This window comes from Mesocricetus auratus, unplaced genomic scaffold (genome assembly GCF_017639785.1).
Source record: "Mesocricetus auratus isolate SY011 unplaced genomic scaffold, BCM_Maur_2.0 Super-Scaffold_100015, whole genome shotgun sequence".
Lineage (NCBI taxonomy): Eukaryota > Metazoa > Chordata > Mammalia > Rodentia > Cricetidae > Mesocricetus > Mesocricetus auratus.
Window position 1 is genome coordinate 43,895,607 of NW_024429198.1, and position 17,052 is coordinate 43,912,658.

Sequence of the window (17,052 nt, forward strand, 5' to 3'; positions counted from 1 at the left end):
CCTTGCTCTTATCTGGGGTTGGGACGAAGAATGTTGCACAAATAGGAATGTTCAGCATGGAGGAACACTGCAGGGCCAGCAGCCTGCCCTGGGATGGCATTAACATCAGTGATTCTGTGACTGAGAAGACAGAGACAGGTACAACTCACAAGTGGGAGCCATCGCTCCGGAGTAAAGCTTCCCTACTTGACCACTCTACCTCTGACACACAAGAGCAGGAGGGAGACCCACCACTTCCAGGATGGGCACCAACTTTCCAATCACGTCAATACTGCAAACAAAAGTGAGACACTGCCCCAGTCACTAGAAGCCCAAGCCTGCCATGTTCCGCTAAGGGGACAGATAGCTGTTCATTCAGAAGATGCCGGGAGAAGAACACAGGTGTTAGCAGCAATGTCAGCTGGGCCCCGGGACAGGCAGCTCCAGAAGGGTCTGCACACAGACACACAGAAGCTGGCTGCCAGCGGCACTTTCAGTGTGTTCACCTGTTTGCTGTTCTTCTTCTCTTCCGTGTTCCTCTTATCATTCTTCTTGTAAGCATCGAACGTGGCGGGGTCAACGCTGTACAGACACTCAGTCCACTTCCCGTAGAGAGCACAGAGTTTCTTTTTGCTATCAAGAGAAACTGTTGTTTAGTCACCGAGTAAGTCTATGTTGTGCTGAAATTGCTACTACATTTTTTATAAGTCTATCCTTTAAAGAAATAGTATTTTCCTTTAGAAGACTTTTCTGTTATTTGAATGTCAGTGTATCAGGCAGCACACTTCAACACAAATATCATTTGCAGTCAATGTGGAAAAAAGGAACCTTACCTTTTATCTTGTATGTAGCCTTCAACTTTGTGTAATTCCTTGCCAAAAAGACCACATGGCTTAAAATTCAACACACACTTGTCCCCAGTCCTACGAAAGAAAGACTTAAGTTCGCATGACCACACAATGCCAAGAAGTGGGTTGAGAACAGTAAGTGGGATGGCCTTCTTGGTCAGAGCACTGCTGACTGACTCTCCACACCCACCCCTGCCCTCCATCAGCACTGCTGACTCTCCACACCCACCCCTGCCCACCATCAGCACTGCTGACTCTCCACACCCACCCCTGTCCTCCATCAGCACTGCTGACTCTCCACACCCACCTCTGTCCTCCATCAGCACTGCTGACTGACTCTCCACACCCACCCCTGCCCACCATCAGCACTGCTGACTCTCCACACCCACCCCTGTCCTCCATCAGCACTGCTGACTCTCCACACCCACCCCTGCCCACCATCAGCACTGCTGACTCTCCACACCCACCCCTGTCCTCCATCAGCACTGCTGACTCTCCACACCCACCCCTGTCCTCCATCAGCACTGCTGACTCTCCACACCCACCCCTGCCCACCATCAGCACTGCTGACTCTCCACACCCACCCCTGTCCTCCATCAGCACTGCTGACTCTCCACACCCACCCCTGTCCTCCATCAGCACTGCTGACTCTCCACACCCACCTCTGTCCTCCATCAGCACTGCTGACTGACTCTCCACACCCACCCCTGCCCTCCATCAGCACTGCTGACTGACTCTCCACACCCACCCCTGCCCTCCATCAGCACTGCTGACTGACTCTCCACACCCACCCCTGCCCTCCATCAGCACTGCTGACTGACTCTCCACACCCACCCCTGCCCTCCATCAGCACTGCTGACTCTCCACACCCACCCCTGCCCACCATCAGCACTGCTGACTCTCCACACCCACCCCTGTCCTCCATCAGCACTGCTGACTCTCCACACCCACCCCTGCCCACCATCAGCACTGCTGACTCTCCACACCCACCCCTGCCCTCCATCAGCACTGCTGACTGACTCTCCACACCCACCCCTGTCCTCCATCAGCACTGCTGACTCTCCACACCCACCCCTGTCCTCCATCAGCACTGCTGACTCTCCACACCCACCCCTGTCCTCCATCAGCACTGCTGACTCTCCACACCCACCCCTGCCCACCATCAGCACTGCTGACTCTCCACACCCACCCCTGTCCTCCATCAGCACTGCTGACTGACTCCCCACACCCACCCCTGCCCTCCATCAGCACTGCTGACTCTCCACACCCACCCCTGCCCTCCATCAGCACTGCTGACTGACTCTCCACACCCACCCCTGCCCTCCATCAGCACTGCTGACTGACTCTCCACACCCACCCCTGCCCTCGATCAGCACTGCTGACTCTCCACACCCACCCCTGCCCACCATCAGCACTGCTGACTCTCCACACCCACCCCTGTCCTCCATCAGCACTGCTGACTCCCCACACCCACCCCTGCCCTCCATCAGCACTGCTGACTCTCCACAGCCACCCCTGCCCTCCATCAGCACTGCTGACTCTCCACACCCACCCCTGCCCTCCATCAGCACTGTTGACTGCCTCTCCACACCCACCCCTGCCCTCCATCAGCACTGCTGACTCTCCACACCCACCCCTGCCCTCCATCAGCACTGCTGACTGACTCCCCACACCCACCCCTGCCCTCCATCAGCACTGCTGACTCTCCACACCCACCCCTGCCCTCCATCAGCACTGCTGACTCTCCACACCCACCCCTGTCCTCCATCAGCACTGCTGACTCTCCACACCCACCCCTGCCCTCCATCAGCACTGCTGACTCTCCACACCCACCCCTGTCCTCCATCAGCACTGCTGACTGACTCTCCACACCCACCCCTGTCCTCCATCAGCACTGCTGACTCTCCACACCCACCCCTGCCCTCCATCAGCACTGCTGACTCTCCACACCCACCCCTGCCCTCCATCAGCACTGCTGACTGACTCCCCACACCCACCCCTGCCCTCCATCAGCACTGCTGACTCTCCACACCCACCCCTGCCCTCCATCAGCACTGCTGACTCTCCACACCCACCCCTGCCCTCCATCAGCACTGCTGACTCTCCACACCCACCCCTGTCCTCCATCAGCACTGCTGACTCTCCACACCCACCCCTGCCCTCCATCAGCACTGCTGACTCTCCACACCCACCCCTGTCCTCCATCAGCACTGCTGACTGACTCTCCACACCCACCCCTGTCCTCCATCAGCACTGCTGACTCTCCACACCCACCCCTGCCCTCCATTAGCATTGCCCACACAAGGAAAGGCTCAGGAGCATTCACAGATAATTGTGACTGAATCTGAAACTAATTTTCAAACTCCACACTTCTCCCTCACCTGCCCTACCCTGAATCAGTGACACAAGGTAACAGGATGGGCAGCACAGGGAGGTTGGTGCCAGCCCCGGGGAGGCCGAGGCTCTGTCCAGTCTGTGCATATGGAGATGTCGGTAGACATTATTATAAATGAAAGGGCTTTGTTCCCGGTTCTTAAATCCCATCGGGGAATAAAGCCTTTGGAGGAGACTGAAGAAAGGATGAGTACAGGCAGACCTGAGTGCGCCTTACTTGTGGTTTATGATTTCCACATTGCCGTACTGTTCAATCCAGAGTTTGCCCACGATGATGTTGTGCACACAGCAGGTGGGGTTTGTCCATGTGTATGCTTCATTGTGTCTAAAAAACAACCCCAAACCCAGAGAAATAGCTGAGAAGAACCATTTAGTCTAATAAAAGAATCTGCTTCAAGTGTCATTCAGGACAACGAACCAGGCTGGGGAGCTGGCTCAGTGGGTAGCTCTCCTGCTTCACAAGCACAAGGACCAAGTTCAAATCCCAGCACCTGTGTGAAAGCAGGGTGTGGCATGCATCTGTAACCATAGCAACTGAAGCAGGCACACAGGCAGATGCCAGGAGCCTGCTGGTTCCAGTTAGTGAGACACTGTCTCAAAAAATCTGGTAGAAGCAATAGAAGAAGACACCTGGTATTGACCTTTGGTCTACACACACACACATACACACACACACACACACACACACACACACACACACACACACACACATACACGCATGCACGTACACACAACACACCCCACACTGATATTACCTCACAGTAAAACAGGTTTTACCTGCTTGTTCTTATTGTTTTAAAAATAAACTATATACAAGTTGAATATCCCTAATTTGAAAGTTCAAACCCCAAAATGTTTACAAACTGGCACAAGAATCAAAAACCCTTTGATTCCAGAGCATTTGGATCTTGGACTTTCAGACAGTATGTTCATCCAACTGTAAGATCTACACACATTCCAAATCCAGTCTCCTAAATATGGAATACTCATCTCCCAAGACTCTCTGAAGAGAAAATTCAACCTGTATATCATTGAAAAGTTTGATTAAACATGAACAGAAAAATTAGAGGTAGAAAATAAAAACGAAAGTCCACTTGGTACCTTCCAGAGATCTGTTCCAGTTTACCCCAAACCAACTAACCAAATCTCTAAATTTGTTTTGGTTATTTGTAGTTATAACTATCTCAGGGGGTCTTTATACGTTCTAGACAACAACCCTTTATTAGGTATATCATTTCTAATAGTCTATAGCTTATCTTTTATACCATGCATACTGCAATTCAGTGACCTTTAAACTCAATCCAGATTTTAAACTTGTCTTCTGTGCATTGGGCTTTTCACACTGTGTTTATGTAAGAGTTCTCTACCTAACACAAACTCAACACTTTCTGTTTTCTCCCAAAAGCTTTATACTTTTGCTTTCTTAGCCTGTGATCTACTCTGACTTTCTGGAGCCCATTTCTGGACTCTCTTGCCTGCTCTGACACTGTTAACACCACCGAGGTGTCTCATGTCAACTGTCAGTCTTGGTCTCAGATGAGCATCTCTTAGTTTTTTGATCCTTTTTAAAATGCCAGTGGTTTTAGTTGCTCTATTTCATCTGCTTTTCCACATAAATTTGGAATCAGCTCCTTTATGCCTACAGAATACCCTGGGGTTAGGGAGATGGCTCATATGCATGTGCTGGGCATGAAAAGACCAGAGTCTGCATCCCAGAACCCTCATAACACCAGGTGGGAGCAGCCTTCCTCTTACCCTAGCATGCAGGAGGAGGGGACAAGGGATCCCCTGGGAGAGCTGGCTGGGTAGATTAGCTCAATCAGTGAGCTGTCAGTTCAAATGGGGGACCATGCCTCATATATAAAATAGAGAGTGACCATGGAAGACAACAGATGTCAGCCCTTGGCCTCTACACACACATATGCACACTGTGAACACACACACACACACTTTGGTCTGTTTTTACGGAGAACACTTGCAGGTCACTGGGAAGAATCAACATCACAACTGGACTGAGGCTCCAGTGCATTTTCCTCCATTGTGCTAGTTTCAGCACCAGCCTCCTACACATCATCTTTATGCGGCTCCTGGGCATGTCCTGGTCACTGAATTTCCCTTGCCACATTTTCAGTACCAAAATGTCCAAAAATACTTCCCTGTCTTTGCTAGAATAGCCACCCATTCATCTGAGTGTCCTTCACCATTATCTTCAATAACAGCAGTAATAGCCACTTCTAACTGATGAAATCTCAATATCTGGGTCATCCTGGGGTTAGAGGCTGAGTTGTTGATTTTATTTCAGTTTCTTACTAAAGCCAAATATTCCAAATTATATTCCAGATATTTTAGTCTTATGAGATGTGCTACTTTCTTTAATTCTAAAGAATACTGACTTTTGTTTTGATTGGAGGCAATTAACATGACGTCAGGCCATAAGTCCTAAGCTTCCTTCTGTGAGCATTTAAAGTCTTTGCAATGCTCCTCAGATGATTCCCACCTACCATGCGGGGATCTGTTCCTAGGGCTACCCAGTGCTCAGATCTCGAGGCCTTTGGTGTTTCTTTTGGGGTAAAGGCCATGAGGACTGGTTTAGGAGAGGAATGTCCTGCCCGTTTCCTTCAGGACCACTGTGCCTTACACTGGAGTTCCAACTCTCTGGGCCTGCCTCTGGGACAGTGATAATTGTTCTTACAGCTTTGTCCAGTTCCTGTGGCTGCTGCGGGTTTTATCTGTTGAAGACACTGTGGCTGCAGCAGAAGCAGCTATTACAGCCAGCACCAGGGGCCTAGGCTTTCGATTCAGGAGAAGGCTAAGAGGTAAACCAAACCTCTGAAGGGTTCTCTGGGATCTAAGGAGAGATGAGAGGGTCTCTGGGAACCTCTTCTGTTTACCTGTAATGTCATTTTGTAATGTGCTGCTCAGACTCTTAGCACGGAAGAAAATAGAAAACCAGGGCTGTCTCGAGGATTTGACTTTTCTCCCCAGTCTGTTGTCCTTACTGCTCAAAGTCCCAGAATGCTGCTTTGTGGCTCCTGCCTGGGTTTCCTAGCTGAAGTCAGCAGTTGGGAGAGGGTGGAGTATGTGTTTACTTAGAAATGCCTTGGCTTTTAAAGTTAATCCTGCACGAGAGTTCCCAAACAACCTAATGTCCAACACATCACACAACTGCCACTTGAGAAGGATCCTTTAAACAAATCATGGGCACCAAGGTGTCCAGATCTATTTTATAGTTCATCCAGTCTGGCTGACAGTGGCTACTGCCATGTGTTTTGAGTCTTTCACTCAGGCGGGAGTGAACAGCTGGGACAGCGTGGTCTGTCTGAGCATGTGCAGACTTGACAAAGCAGGCACACTCTCTGTGCATGTGCAGACCGACAGAGCAGCCACACTCTCTGTGATGTGCAGACTCATGACAGAGCAGGCACATTCTCTGTGATGTGCAGACTCATGACAGAGCAGGCACACTCTCTGTGATGTGCAGACTCATGACAGAGCAGGCACACTCTCTGTGATGTGCAGGCTGACAGAGCAGGCACACTCTCTGTGATGTGCAGGCTGACAGAGCAGGCACACTCTCTGTGATGTGCAGGCTGACAGAGCAGGCACACTCTCTGTGATGTGCAGACTCATGACAGAGCAGGCACACTCTCTGTGATGTGCAGGCTGACAGAGCAGGCAAACTCCAGCAGAACGGTTCTCCTGTACTTACTCTAAAAGCTCCAGGGTGATGGTCCCCTTAGGTTCTGCTTCTACACTCTTCCCCCAGAACTTCAGTCTGGGGTAAATGGAGCCATGGAAGATGAAATCATTGTTTAGCCCTTCTGCGTGGAATGCACTGATTGGTGGGTGATGGCTGACTTGTTCTGAGATGAGTCTAAATCCAAGGTCATCTCTGAAGATCAAAATGAAAAAAGAAAAATGCAATTAGCTGTCATTGAATGTGTTAAAATAGTTAGGGAAAAGGTCAATGAGGAAAGCCAATTTTTTTATTATTATCCTTATTACAGAACACCCTGACATGAGGATCAATACAAACATAAGCTAAATTACTTTGTCCTGTGCTGGAGCTGGATGCTTGGACAGATTAAAACACAGAATGTTCATATGACCTTGGTGATGAACACAAACAGTATGGCTGTGGTTTGAATGTGAAATGTCCCTTACAAGCTTGGTCCCCAGCTGGTGGCACTGTTTCGGAAGGCTGGTTGGAAGGTCTGATAGCATGGATTCCCTGTGTCTTCTCCCGCTTCCTAATTGCAGGTGCAATGGAACCAGCCTCCACACATCCCTGCAGCCACGCTCTCCCGGCCATGATCTGACTGTATCCTTGCAACTGCAAGCTCAGTAACGAGAACAATGACTATTACTGTAAGTGTTACAGCTCTCAGGGGCATGGAGCCAAGGATTAGCACAAAGTCACATTGCACAACAATCCTCACACAAGAGATTTACTGAGAACAACACAGGAGGGTGGCTGCCTCTGCTTGGGAGAGAAACACCAAAGAACCGAGGAGGAGGCAGGCTTAATATAGGAGTTTGGAGAGGGGGCAGAACTTTCCAGGGTGGCTTGGGATGGGAGGGATTTTGTAGTCCGATCTTGGTGCAAGCTCAGGGATTGGTGGGACTCTGAGGCTTAATATTGTGTTTTTTTCTCTACAGGATGGAGCTTGGCTACCTGCTCCTCGAGGGACTAGAAATGGCAGCTTGCAGATGGCAGAATAGTCTTGGGGCAGGGCCTGGCCACTACCTCAAGGGACTTACAACTACAGTTACCCATCAGATTTAAAACAGCATTCTTTTTATATGAGAAACATGGCAGTTCTATTTACAATATTGATATGATAAATACTATCAAAATAAGTGCTAGGAAAAGGAGGAAGACACAAACAAGATAAAGCCAAATGAATTCCCCTAGTCACATATAAACAACAAAAACGTTAGTGCAGAAACCTATACAGTAACTTACCACTTCTAAGGTAATACACCTATTAATATAGCCATGGATGGATGGATGGATGGATGGATGGATGGATGGATGGATGGATAGATGGATGGATATATGGGAAGAAGAAATGTCTCATAAGTAACCCTGCTGGCCTGAACTATGAAGACTAGGTTGCTTCTGCCTCCTGAATGTTAGGATGATATGTGTCACTGTTCCTAGTGTGCTGGTTGATTTTTACCAACTTGACACAAACCCAGACATACCTGGAAAAGGGGAATCTTAACTGAGAAGGCAAGTCTATAGGATAGTTTCTTGATTAATGATTGCTGTGGGAGCCTCTACCTGACCCACTCACTGTAGGCAGGGCTGCTCCTGGGGTAAGCGGTCCTGGAGAGTATAAGAAAGCAGGACGAGCGAGCAAACCAGTAAGCTGCACTTCTCCATGGTCTGTTTCAGTTCTTACCTTTACGTTCCTGATTTGAGTTTCTGCCCTGATGTGCTGGCTACTTTTACATCAACCTGACGCAAGCTAAAGTCATCTGAGGTGAGGGAACCTCAGTTAAGAAAATGCCTCCATACTATGGGGCTGTGGGCAAGACTGCAGGACATTTTCTTAATTAGTCCAGCCCATTGTGGGTGGGGCCATCCCTGGGCTGTGATCTTGGGTCCTACAAGAAGGCAGGCTGGGTAAGCCATGAAGAGCAAGTCAGTAAGCAGCGCCCCTCCAGGGCCTCTGCAGCAGCTCCTGCCTCTGGGTTCCTGCCCTGAGTGAGTTCCTGTCCTCACTGCTTTTTTTTTTTTGTTTGTTTGTTTGTTTGTTTTTATGAGACAGAGTTTCTCTGTATCGTTTCGGAGGCTATCGGTCCAGCCCGGCCTCGAACTCACAGGGATCCGCCTGCCTCTGCCTCCCGAGTGCTGGGATTAAAGGCGTGCGCCACCACCACCCGGCCCTCACTGCTTTTGATGAACGTGTCATATGGAACTGTGAGTGAAACAAGCTCTTTTCTCTAAGAGCTGGTTTTGGTCCTGATGTTTTATCACAGTATAGAAACCCTAAATCCCTGATCACGTCATGTGATCTACCTAAAAATGGAGGATAGTTAATCCCAAAAGATCAGGAACACTAAAACCTTGCTATTGTTTTTTTTTTAATGGTGGTATACTAAGTGTCTATTTTCATAGATACGAACATCAAAATAATTAGTATGCTGCAGTCAAAAATAATTGTTTGGGGAAACTCGAAATACCCCATTTTCTTCATTGGAAACAATCTATGTAAGGCATGCACATCCAGCAAGTGAGCGAGAACGGAGCAGAAAACCTCACCGAACTAACTCGTAAGTTTCTCCCAGAAGTGGGTTGAAGGGCTTTCCAGTTCGCTCCCACTGTGAAGCGACAGCAGACACGGCAAACGCAGCTACACACTGGAAGAGAGCAGAGCGTTGCACAAGTTAAGAGCCAGTTGGCTACTGTCTCTCAGGAGCCGGGCTGCACAGGAGACAGTAGCTGACAAAACTACTGAGCGACTTAACGAGTTCAGGTTTTATACGGCTTTCTAAAGCTACTGGAGAAGCTTTTCCCCGGAGAATGGAAGTCCCTGGCTCTTTTCCTAAAGTGTTCTTCTCAGGCACGCACGGCTTCTAATATGACTTTAAATCCAGGGGTCTCTCAGCATTTGAGAGGGACTGGTCCTAACACCCCCCAGATGCTCAGGCCTCATAAAGTGGCCCAGTATACACTTTCAACTATATATCCTCTGTATAGATGACATATTCCCTAGGTGTTTACAGTATCTAGTGCAATATAAAACTGTTATTTCTTTCACAGATTGACAGTGAAGACAAAGTCTGCGTGTTCAGTTACAGGTGCACTTTTATTCTTCTCACTGTGATCTGAGTGGGGCTCAGTCTGTGACCGTGCAACCTATGAACGCAAAGCACTGACTACACCTCCAGAATCCAGAAGAAGAGATGGGAAGCCACTCGACTTAATTGGTGTAAAAGCCAATTTTGCTGACTAGTCTTATGTCAACCCCACACAAGCTCGAGTTCATCTGGGAAAAGGGAACCTCAACTGAGAAAATATCCCTCCAAGACCGGCCTATGGGTAAGCCTGTGGTACGTGTTTTGAGTGGTGATTGATGTGGGAGGGCTCAGACCGTTGTGGGTGGTACCATCCCTGGGCTGTGACCTTAGGTTCGACGAGAAAGCCATGGGGAATAAGCCAGGAGGCAGCATCCTCCATGGCCTCTGCAGCAGCTCCTGCCTCCAGGATCCTGCCTTGACTTCCCTTAGTGGTGGGCTGTGATGTGGAGTGAGTGAGTGAGTGAGTGAGTGTGTGTGTATGTATGTGTGTGTGTGTGAGTGAGAGAGAGAGAGAGAGACAGAGAGAGACAGAGAGACAGAGAGAGCGCTGAAATGAATCCTTTCCTTTCCAAGATTTTTATGGACTTGGTGTTTTGTTACAGCAACAGAAACCCTGGCTAAGATACCAAAGGCAGAAGCCGTTTATATGAATGAAGAACAGAAGGACCCTGTTTGTATGGAGGACCACCGCATCCATTGCACGTGGCCCGTGTCTTGCCATTGACGCACACCATGCAAACATCTTTTATTTTGAAAATTAAGAAGTTCAACAACTTCTTACTTGAGTGCTTATGAATAAGCATGCTGGAGCATACATCCAACATAAATGTGTTTGTAACAATGTTCGTCTTTTTCAGAAGATCCTCAATAAAGTTTGAAATAAAAATGTCCATCTCCTCATCGTCACATGCTACCCTCTAAACTGAAGACTTGGAAAGAGCTTCCCAAGAGCCAAGTGTGGTTGTATGAACCCTTCTGAGACGCTTGAAATTCACTATAGCTCTAAGCTCTAAGAATGCCCTATCTCCATGTGGACTTCATGGCAGCAGGCATGCGTGTGAGCATCTATGTCTGTGTGAGCATTTGCTTGTGGGTGGGTGGGGGAGGAGGTGATTTACACTTCTCCCATGGTCCCTGTCACATACCTGCATCCTTTCCACAGGATCGGAAAACGAACTGGCTTTGTGGATGAGGTAAGTGTGCTCCATGTACTCAGTCAGCCGCTGCAGGAAGCTCAAAGGCTCGTTAAATATGACTGGCATTGTGATCTTAGACAATTCCTATCAAGAAGAAAACAAAGCTGTTATATCAAAGCTTTACACCAAAAATTTATCTACTGCTGCTATACATAGTGTGTTCCTGAAAAAGATGCAACAGAAAAGCCCAACTCAAGTGTAGGGAGAGATCTTATGTGCTTGTAGCACTGACCACGCCCATTTAGGTGTGGTTACAGGTACATGAGAGAAGGCAGGGCATAAAGGGCTAGGAGGAAGGGGTCATTGCTCGCTTGGAGGTGTGGATTTGTATCCCACTTCTGACACCAGATAATGTGGAGTATGGAGCTGCACAGGGTAGGTTTGTCATATAATACTTATTGACGGGGAGGTCATAAGAAGCTGAGAACCTGAGGCCAGCGCTCTGTTGGTCCCCGAACCTCGACCAGAACACCAAGCGAGCAGTGACCCTTTCCTCTTTTCCCTTTATGCCCTGCCTCCTCCCACGTGCCTGTGGCCATACCCAAACAGGCATGGTCAGTGCTACGGGCACATAAGATCTCACCCTACACTCAAGAAACTTAATTAAAACCAGCTTGGTTTCATAAATCTTTACAAGCATCTGATATTATGGAATATCTAGCAATACAAAAAAAAATACAGACCAAACATTCTTCTGGCTTCACAGAATACCCAATATAGTGGTGAGGTGAGCTGTTGGCAGCACTAATTCTGCCTCAGATCAACACTACAAGTGGATAAAGATGATGGGGACGCAAAAACTATCTTTGTATTGATGCTAAAAAGATAACAGGGTGACAGAGGTGGCTTGGCACCTAGGGTCATTGCATAAGCAGACAAAACTCAATCAGAGACTGACAAGCAAGCCACTAACAAACAAGTCTCCACTTTAACCAATCAAGTCTCTCTCTGACAAGGACAACCTCTATCAGTTTTCTCTCTGATCCCTTTCATGGAATCCTGACCAACTGGGGCCTGGGGCTGAGTCACGAATCACTTTCAGCTCAAATAAACCCACGATGACCTCAATATACAATACAACTAAGTTTATTTTTAAAGAAACAACGTATTATTAGATGCACTTATCATGTGGGGATGTATGTGCAGCACATGAGGAGGCAGAAGTCAGTTCTCCCCCCGCACCGTATGGGTCCTGGGATAACAATGATTCACGGCAGACACCCTAATCCAACGAGCTATGGAGCCGGCTCTCATTAGTCTTACACCAGTGGACTATGGATCAGTCATAGACACCATTTTTAAGGGCACTTTCTAAAGGAAACTTGAGGTCATTTCTGGCTGACACTGGGCTTTTCTGAGCTTATCACTCTCACATAAGTGTGGGCTGACATCAGAAGGCTGAGTCTATCTCATAAAATGGTTTTCCATCCCCTCTGCCCACTCACACACTGGACGAGGCCCTCTGACATGGAAAAGCTGTGACATGGAAGAGTCACCTTTCAACTCTGTGTACCAAACTGCCAGCAAGTAAGCATCATCACTTTCAAAAGTCATTAAGTAACAAACTTCTCCTGGTATTCTAGAATGTTTCCTTTGGGAATCTGGCTAATATCACCTGGCCAGGTGGACAGTCCCAGGTGCCATCCAAGATGAATGTCACCAGCTCAACTCTGACCTGTTCCTTACATCTGCTTCTTATTGGTCTGCACAATTAAAATTACATGTGGCCTTCATAAAACTGCCATTAACTGCACTTAAAAGCGGCCAGGAAATGTGGCCTAGGTAAGTAGCAGTTCAATATATTAAAGTGAATGCTCCTGCTGCCACACTAGGGAGAGGAGGAAGGAAAGGAATCTAAACAAAAAAAGAAAAGGTTCAGCTAGGCACAGCCAAGATTTCCTTAAACTCAGAGTCACTATGGCATAAGTCACAGACAGTGGAACTAACAAGGCTTATTTTAATTAAGATATGTCAGGTTCTTCTCCCACTTGGAAATGTACTTTACTTAAAAAAAAAAAGTATAGTACATGGTATTCTTGGTATAAAAATAAATATAGGGCTGGTGTAATGGCTTGGTGGGTAAGAGGACTTCCTGTACAAATACAAGGACGTGAGTTCAAATCCCCATCACTCACGTAAAAAGCAGATGTGGCCAGGCACATGCCTGTGATCTCAGTGCTGTTCAGGTCACAGAGAAGAAAACACAGGGGCTTTCCAGCTGCCAGGCTACCTCCAGGTTCTCTGGAGCCCACCCCCCCCCCACACACACACCGCTAAATGTGCTCTTCCTCTCCTTCCCCCACTCTGTCCCAGAGATAATGCTCCAGCACTCCAAAATAGAGGTGTGTGTTCATGTGTATACAGTGTAGAGGAGAGGGAAATTCTTTTGCTTTGGAAGTCTGGCATCTGTTCTATGCATTTGCTTTTGTTATTGTTGTTTTGTTTTTCAAGACAGGGGGGTTCTCTGTGTAGCTGTGGAACCTGTCCTGGTACATACTCTGTGGTCTCGAACTCACAGAGATCCGCCTGTCTCTGCCCCCACCCCAGGGCTGGGATTAAAGGCATGCAAAACCGCTGCCTGGTAAGCTCTATGTATTGGCTACTATACTTTCCCTCATCTCTGTTGGGGGTGACTTCTCCTGGAGAGTCTAGGTCACAGCCCTGCTCAGGAGAAAGGTTAGCAAATACCCCGGGGCCAAAGGTCTTCTGAAGGTATGCCAATCCATGCCTCCACTCAAGCTGGAGTAGCCAGACCTTCAGCATCCACGGCACTGAAAGAAGTGCCTGGCTTCCCCTTCGCTCAGTCACATTCACCCTTATTCAACAAGAACTTCCTGAGAACTTAGGAATTAAAAGCATCAGTGTAGCCACCCGCAAGCCTGCTCTCTTCACTAAACCTCCCTAACAGATGTCCAGGCCCAGTCAGGTCTGACATCTTTTGGCATCCTGGTGCTCATCCAGTTCCTGTTCCTTCAGATACTAGGGCTGTGACAAACCAGTGCTCGCAATTTAGCATTTGATCATGTTAGAGTACATTATCCTGTCTTCTGAGTACTTATCTTACTCATACTGAGTAGTAACACTTTATGATGAAAGGTACAGAGTGTGTGGTGTGTGTGTGTGTGTGTGTGTGTGTGTGTTTCCTACTTATATGCATCACATGTATACTTGGTGCCTAGAGGACAGAAGAGGGCACTGAATTCCCTGGAACGGGTGCTATGGATGTCTGTAAGGCACTGGAACGGCTGGCAATTGAACCTGGGTCTTCTGGAAGCAAGTACAGTTAACCTCTGAGCTACTACTCCAGGCTGAGGACCTACCTACCTATACCTACATGTGACCCTCAGGGAGGGCACGTTGCAAGTTCCTGTGCCCTGCTGCACTTAGGCGTCCCCCTTCTCCTTGCCCAAGTTTACTACTTCATCTCCCTACCAGCTTCACCAGACTACTTAGCGTCTTGGAGACAAGGGTCTGTTGAAAGACACACAATAGTTAACAGGCAATGCAGAGAGGGAGAGGACTGCATTACAAAGGAAAGGGCCAAGCAAGCTCTGAAAAGACCAGGGAGAAACTGGAATGCATTAGGAATGAGGGTGTCGATGTTAAATTGCTGCCGACTGAGATTCCCACTACTAGGAAGACAACATGAGCCAGCAGGTGCCAGCTGTAAAGAGGGATGGGTGTGCAGGAGCAGAGCACAGGACACCAACTCAGCGTCATGACATGACCACAGGACACCCAGGGACAGCCCATGTCAGCTGCAGGCTGGGGAGCACCGTATGTCCATCAATGGTACCAAACTGGCTTTTTAGTGATGACACTCTGGAGACAAACCAACAGAGGGGCTTAGACAACTCTTAGAACTTCAACAATTTTTATATAAACCCAGACTATTCTAAAAAAAAAAAAAAAGGAAAGGATTTTAAGAAACAAAGTTCAAGGAGCAAAGTTTGATTGACCATATCTGAAAAAATTACTTTCTGGTTTACTTTGATAGAAGTAGCAATCACCTATAACAAGAATATGCTATCCCTAATAGAAGAATAGGCATTAAAGAAAGTATCAGATAGGTGATTGATAACATTTGTTATTATTCTAGACATATCATTTTGAGTAGTTATCAATTATTTATACTTCAAAAATTGTTGTGATTGGCTTTATCATTCAAGAAAACAAAAAAATGTATTCAAGCTGGGTGGTGGTGGCACACGCCTTTAACTCCCAGCACTCAGGAGGCAGAGGCAGGCGGATCTCTGTGAGTTTGAGGCCAGCCTGGTCTACAGAGTTCCAGGACAGCCTCCAAAACAACACAGAGAAACCCTGTCTCAAAAAACCAAAACAACAATCACAAAAACAAACAAACAAAAATACCACATTCAAGCCTAGAAGAACAAGTCACAAAGCAACATTAAAAAAAAACAACAGCATAATTTGTGGTGGTGCATACCTTTTAATATCAGCATTCATGAGGCAGGGAAAAGTGGATCTCTGTTAGTTCAAAGCCAGTCTGGTCTACAAACTGAGTTCCATAACAGCTAGAGCTATTACACAGAGAAGCTCTGCCTCAAAAACAAAACCAACAAAACAACACCCCCAAACCATAATTTAATTTTGTTGCATATATATTTGAACAGACACATAATACAAGACTGGAAAAGCCACAAAGATAACAATGGTTATCTTCAGTTGGTAATGTAGGAATCTCATATTTTCTTTGACCATATGAAAATCATATAAATTTATCTGAATTCTTACATTGAAAGTGTATTTTCCTCTCCAAAAATTATACATTAAAATACAAATATGCAAATATAAGCTTATACAGTTAAACAGTTAAGTATTCTATATTTGAATACAATTAAGTGAAAGTAAATATTAATAAAAGCACAGTATGTAAGATCAGATATAAAATTATGAAACAAACCTAAGGAATATAATTGCTAATGGTATTTTTTTTTCGAGACAGGGTTTCTCTGTATTGTTCTGGAGCCTGTCCTGGAACTCACTCTGTAAGACCAGGCTGGCCTCTAACTCTCACAGAGATCTGCCCGCCTCTGCCTCCCAAGTGCCGGGATTAAAGGCGTGCACCACCAACGCCTGTCTGCTAATGGTATTTTTAAGCGTGCCTTTTTCTTATATGTGCATGTGTTGTTTGGCCTACATGTATGTATGTGTACCACATCAGTCCTGAGGCTCACAGAGCCGGAAGAGGACATCAGACCCTCTGGAACTTGTAGGGGAGCTCTCACGAACCTGAAGTCCTGACCACGCCCATTTGGGGCGTGGACAGAGAGTTGTGGAAAGACGAGGGATAAGAGGGGGAAAATAAAGGGAAAGCTCCCTCTTGAATCCTGGCCAAGGTTCAGAGACCATGGAGCGCTGACCCAGTTCTCAGCTTTTCATGTAAGTCACTTCTCTCTTTAATAAATATCCAACTACCTTTTCCCGCTGACTCGTTTTCCATTCACATTTGGTGTCAGGAGTGGTTCACCCACCTGCCCGACACACTTGGTTCCTTTTCTGTCCATAATGCTGTTTTCTAACCATGGATCTCTGCAATCTGTACAGGCTTCCCCCACCCCAAACCTGCTCGCTAATTTTCTGTACAAGCTGCTTAGAATCTTTCTGCTACTATTTGGAAGACTAACAAGGTTTCTCTGCGGAGCTGTTTGTCGATACATCTGTGCCATCTACTGGCCAATTATACTAACTGCAGGTGAAAATCTTCTCAACCCAAATTGATTCGAAATTGATTGGTGGTATGATTACCCGCTTTATACCATGGCAGATAATCTAACGATGCAGGATGTTAGAGATCTCATTGC

At 47.2% G+C, this 17,052-nt stretch overlaps 1 protein-coding gene across 7 annotated transcripts in view; it reads right to left on the reverse strand.

Moving 5' to 3' along the window:
• The window catches only part of Osbpl1a (oxysterol binding protein like 1A), a 193,227-nt gene that overhangs the window by 6,452 nt on the left and 169,723 nt on the right, over nt 1-17,052 (reverse strand). For all 7 annotated transcript variants that reach the window (XM_040757850.1, XM_040757852.1, XM_040757851.1 and 4 more), the window contains 6 exons: nt 11,177-11,311; nt 9,493-9,590; nt 6,931-7,113; nt 3,439-3,546; nt 813-902; nt 486-612 (listed from right to left, as the gene is read on the reverse strand). In XM_040757850.1, coding sequence (XP_040613784.1) covers nt 486-612; nt 813-902; nt 3,439-3,546; nt 6,931-7,113; nt 9,493-9,590; nt 11,177-11,311 — 741 coding nt within the window. The remainder of the gene's footprint in view (nt 1-485; nt 613-812; nt 903-3,438; nt 3,547-6,930; nt 7,114-9,492; nt 9,591-11,176; nt 11,312-17,052) is intronic.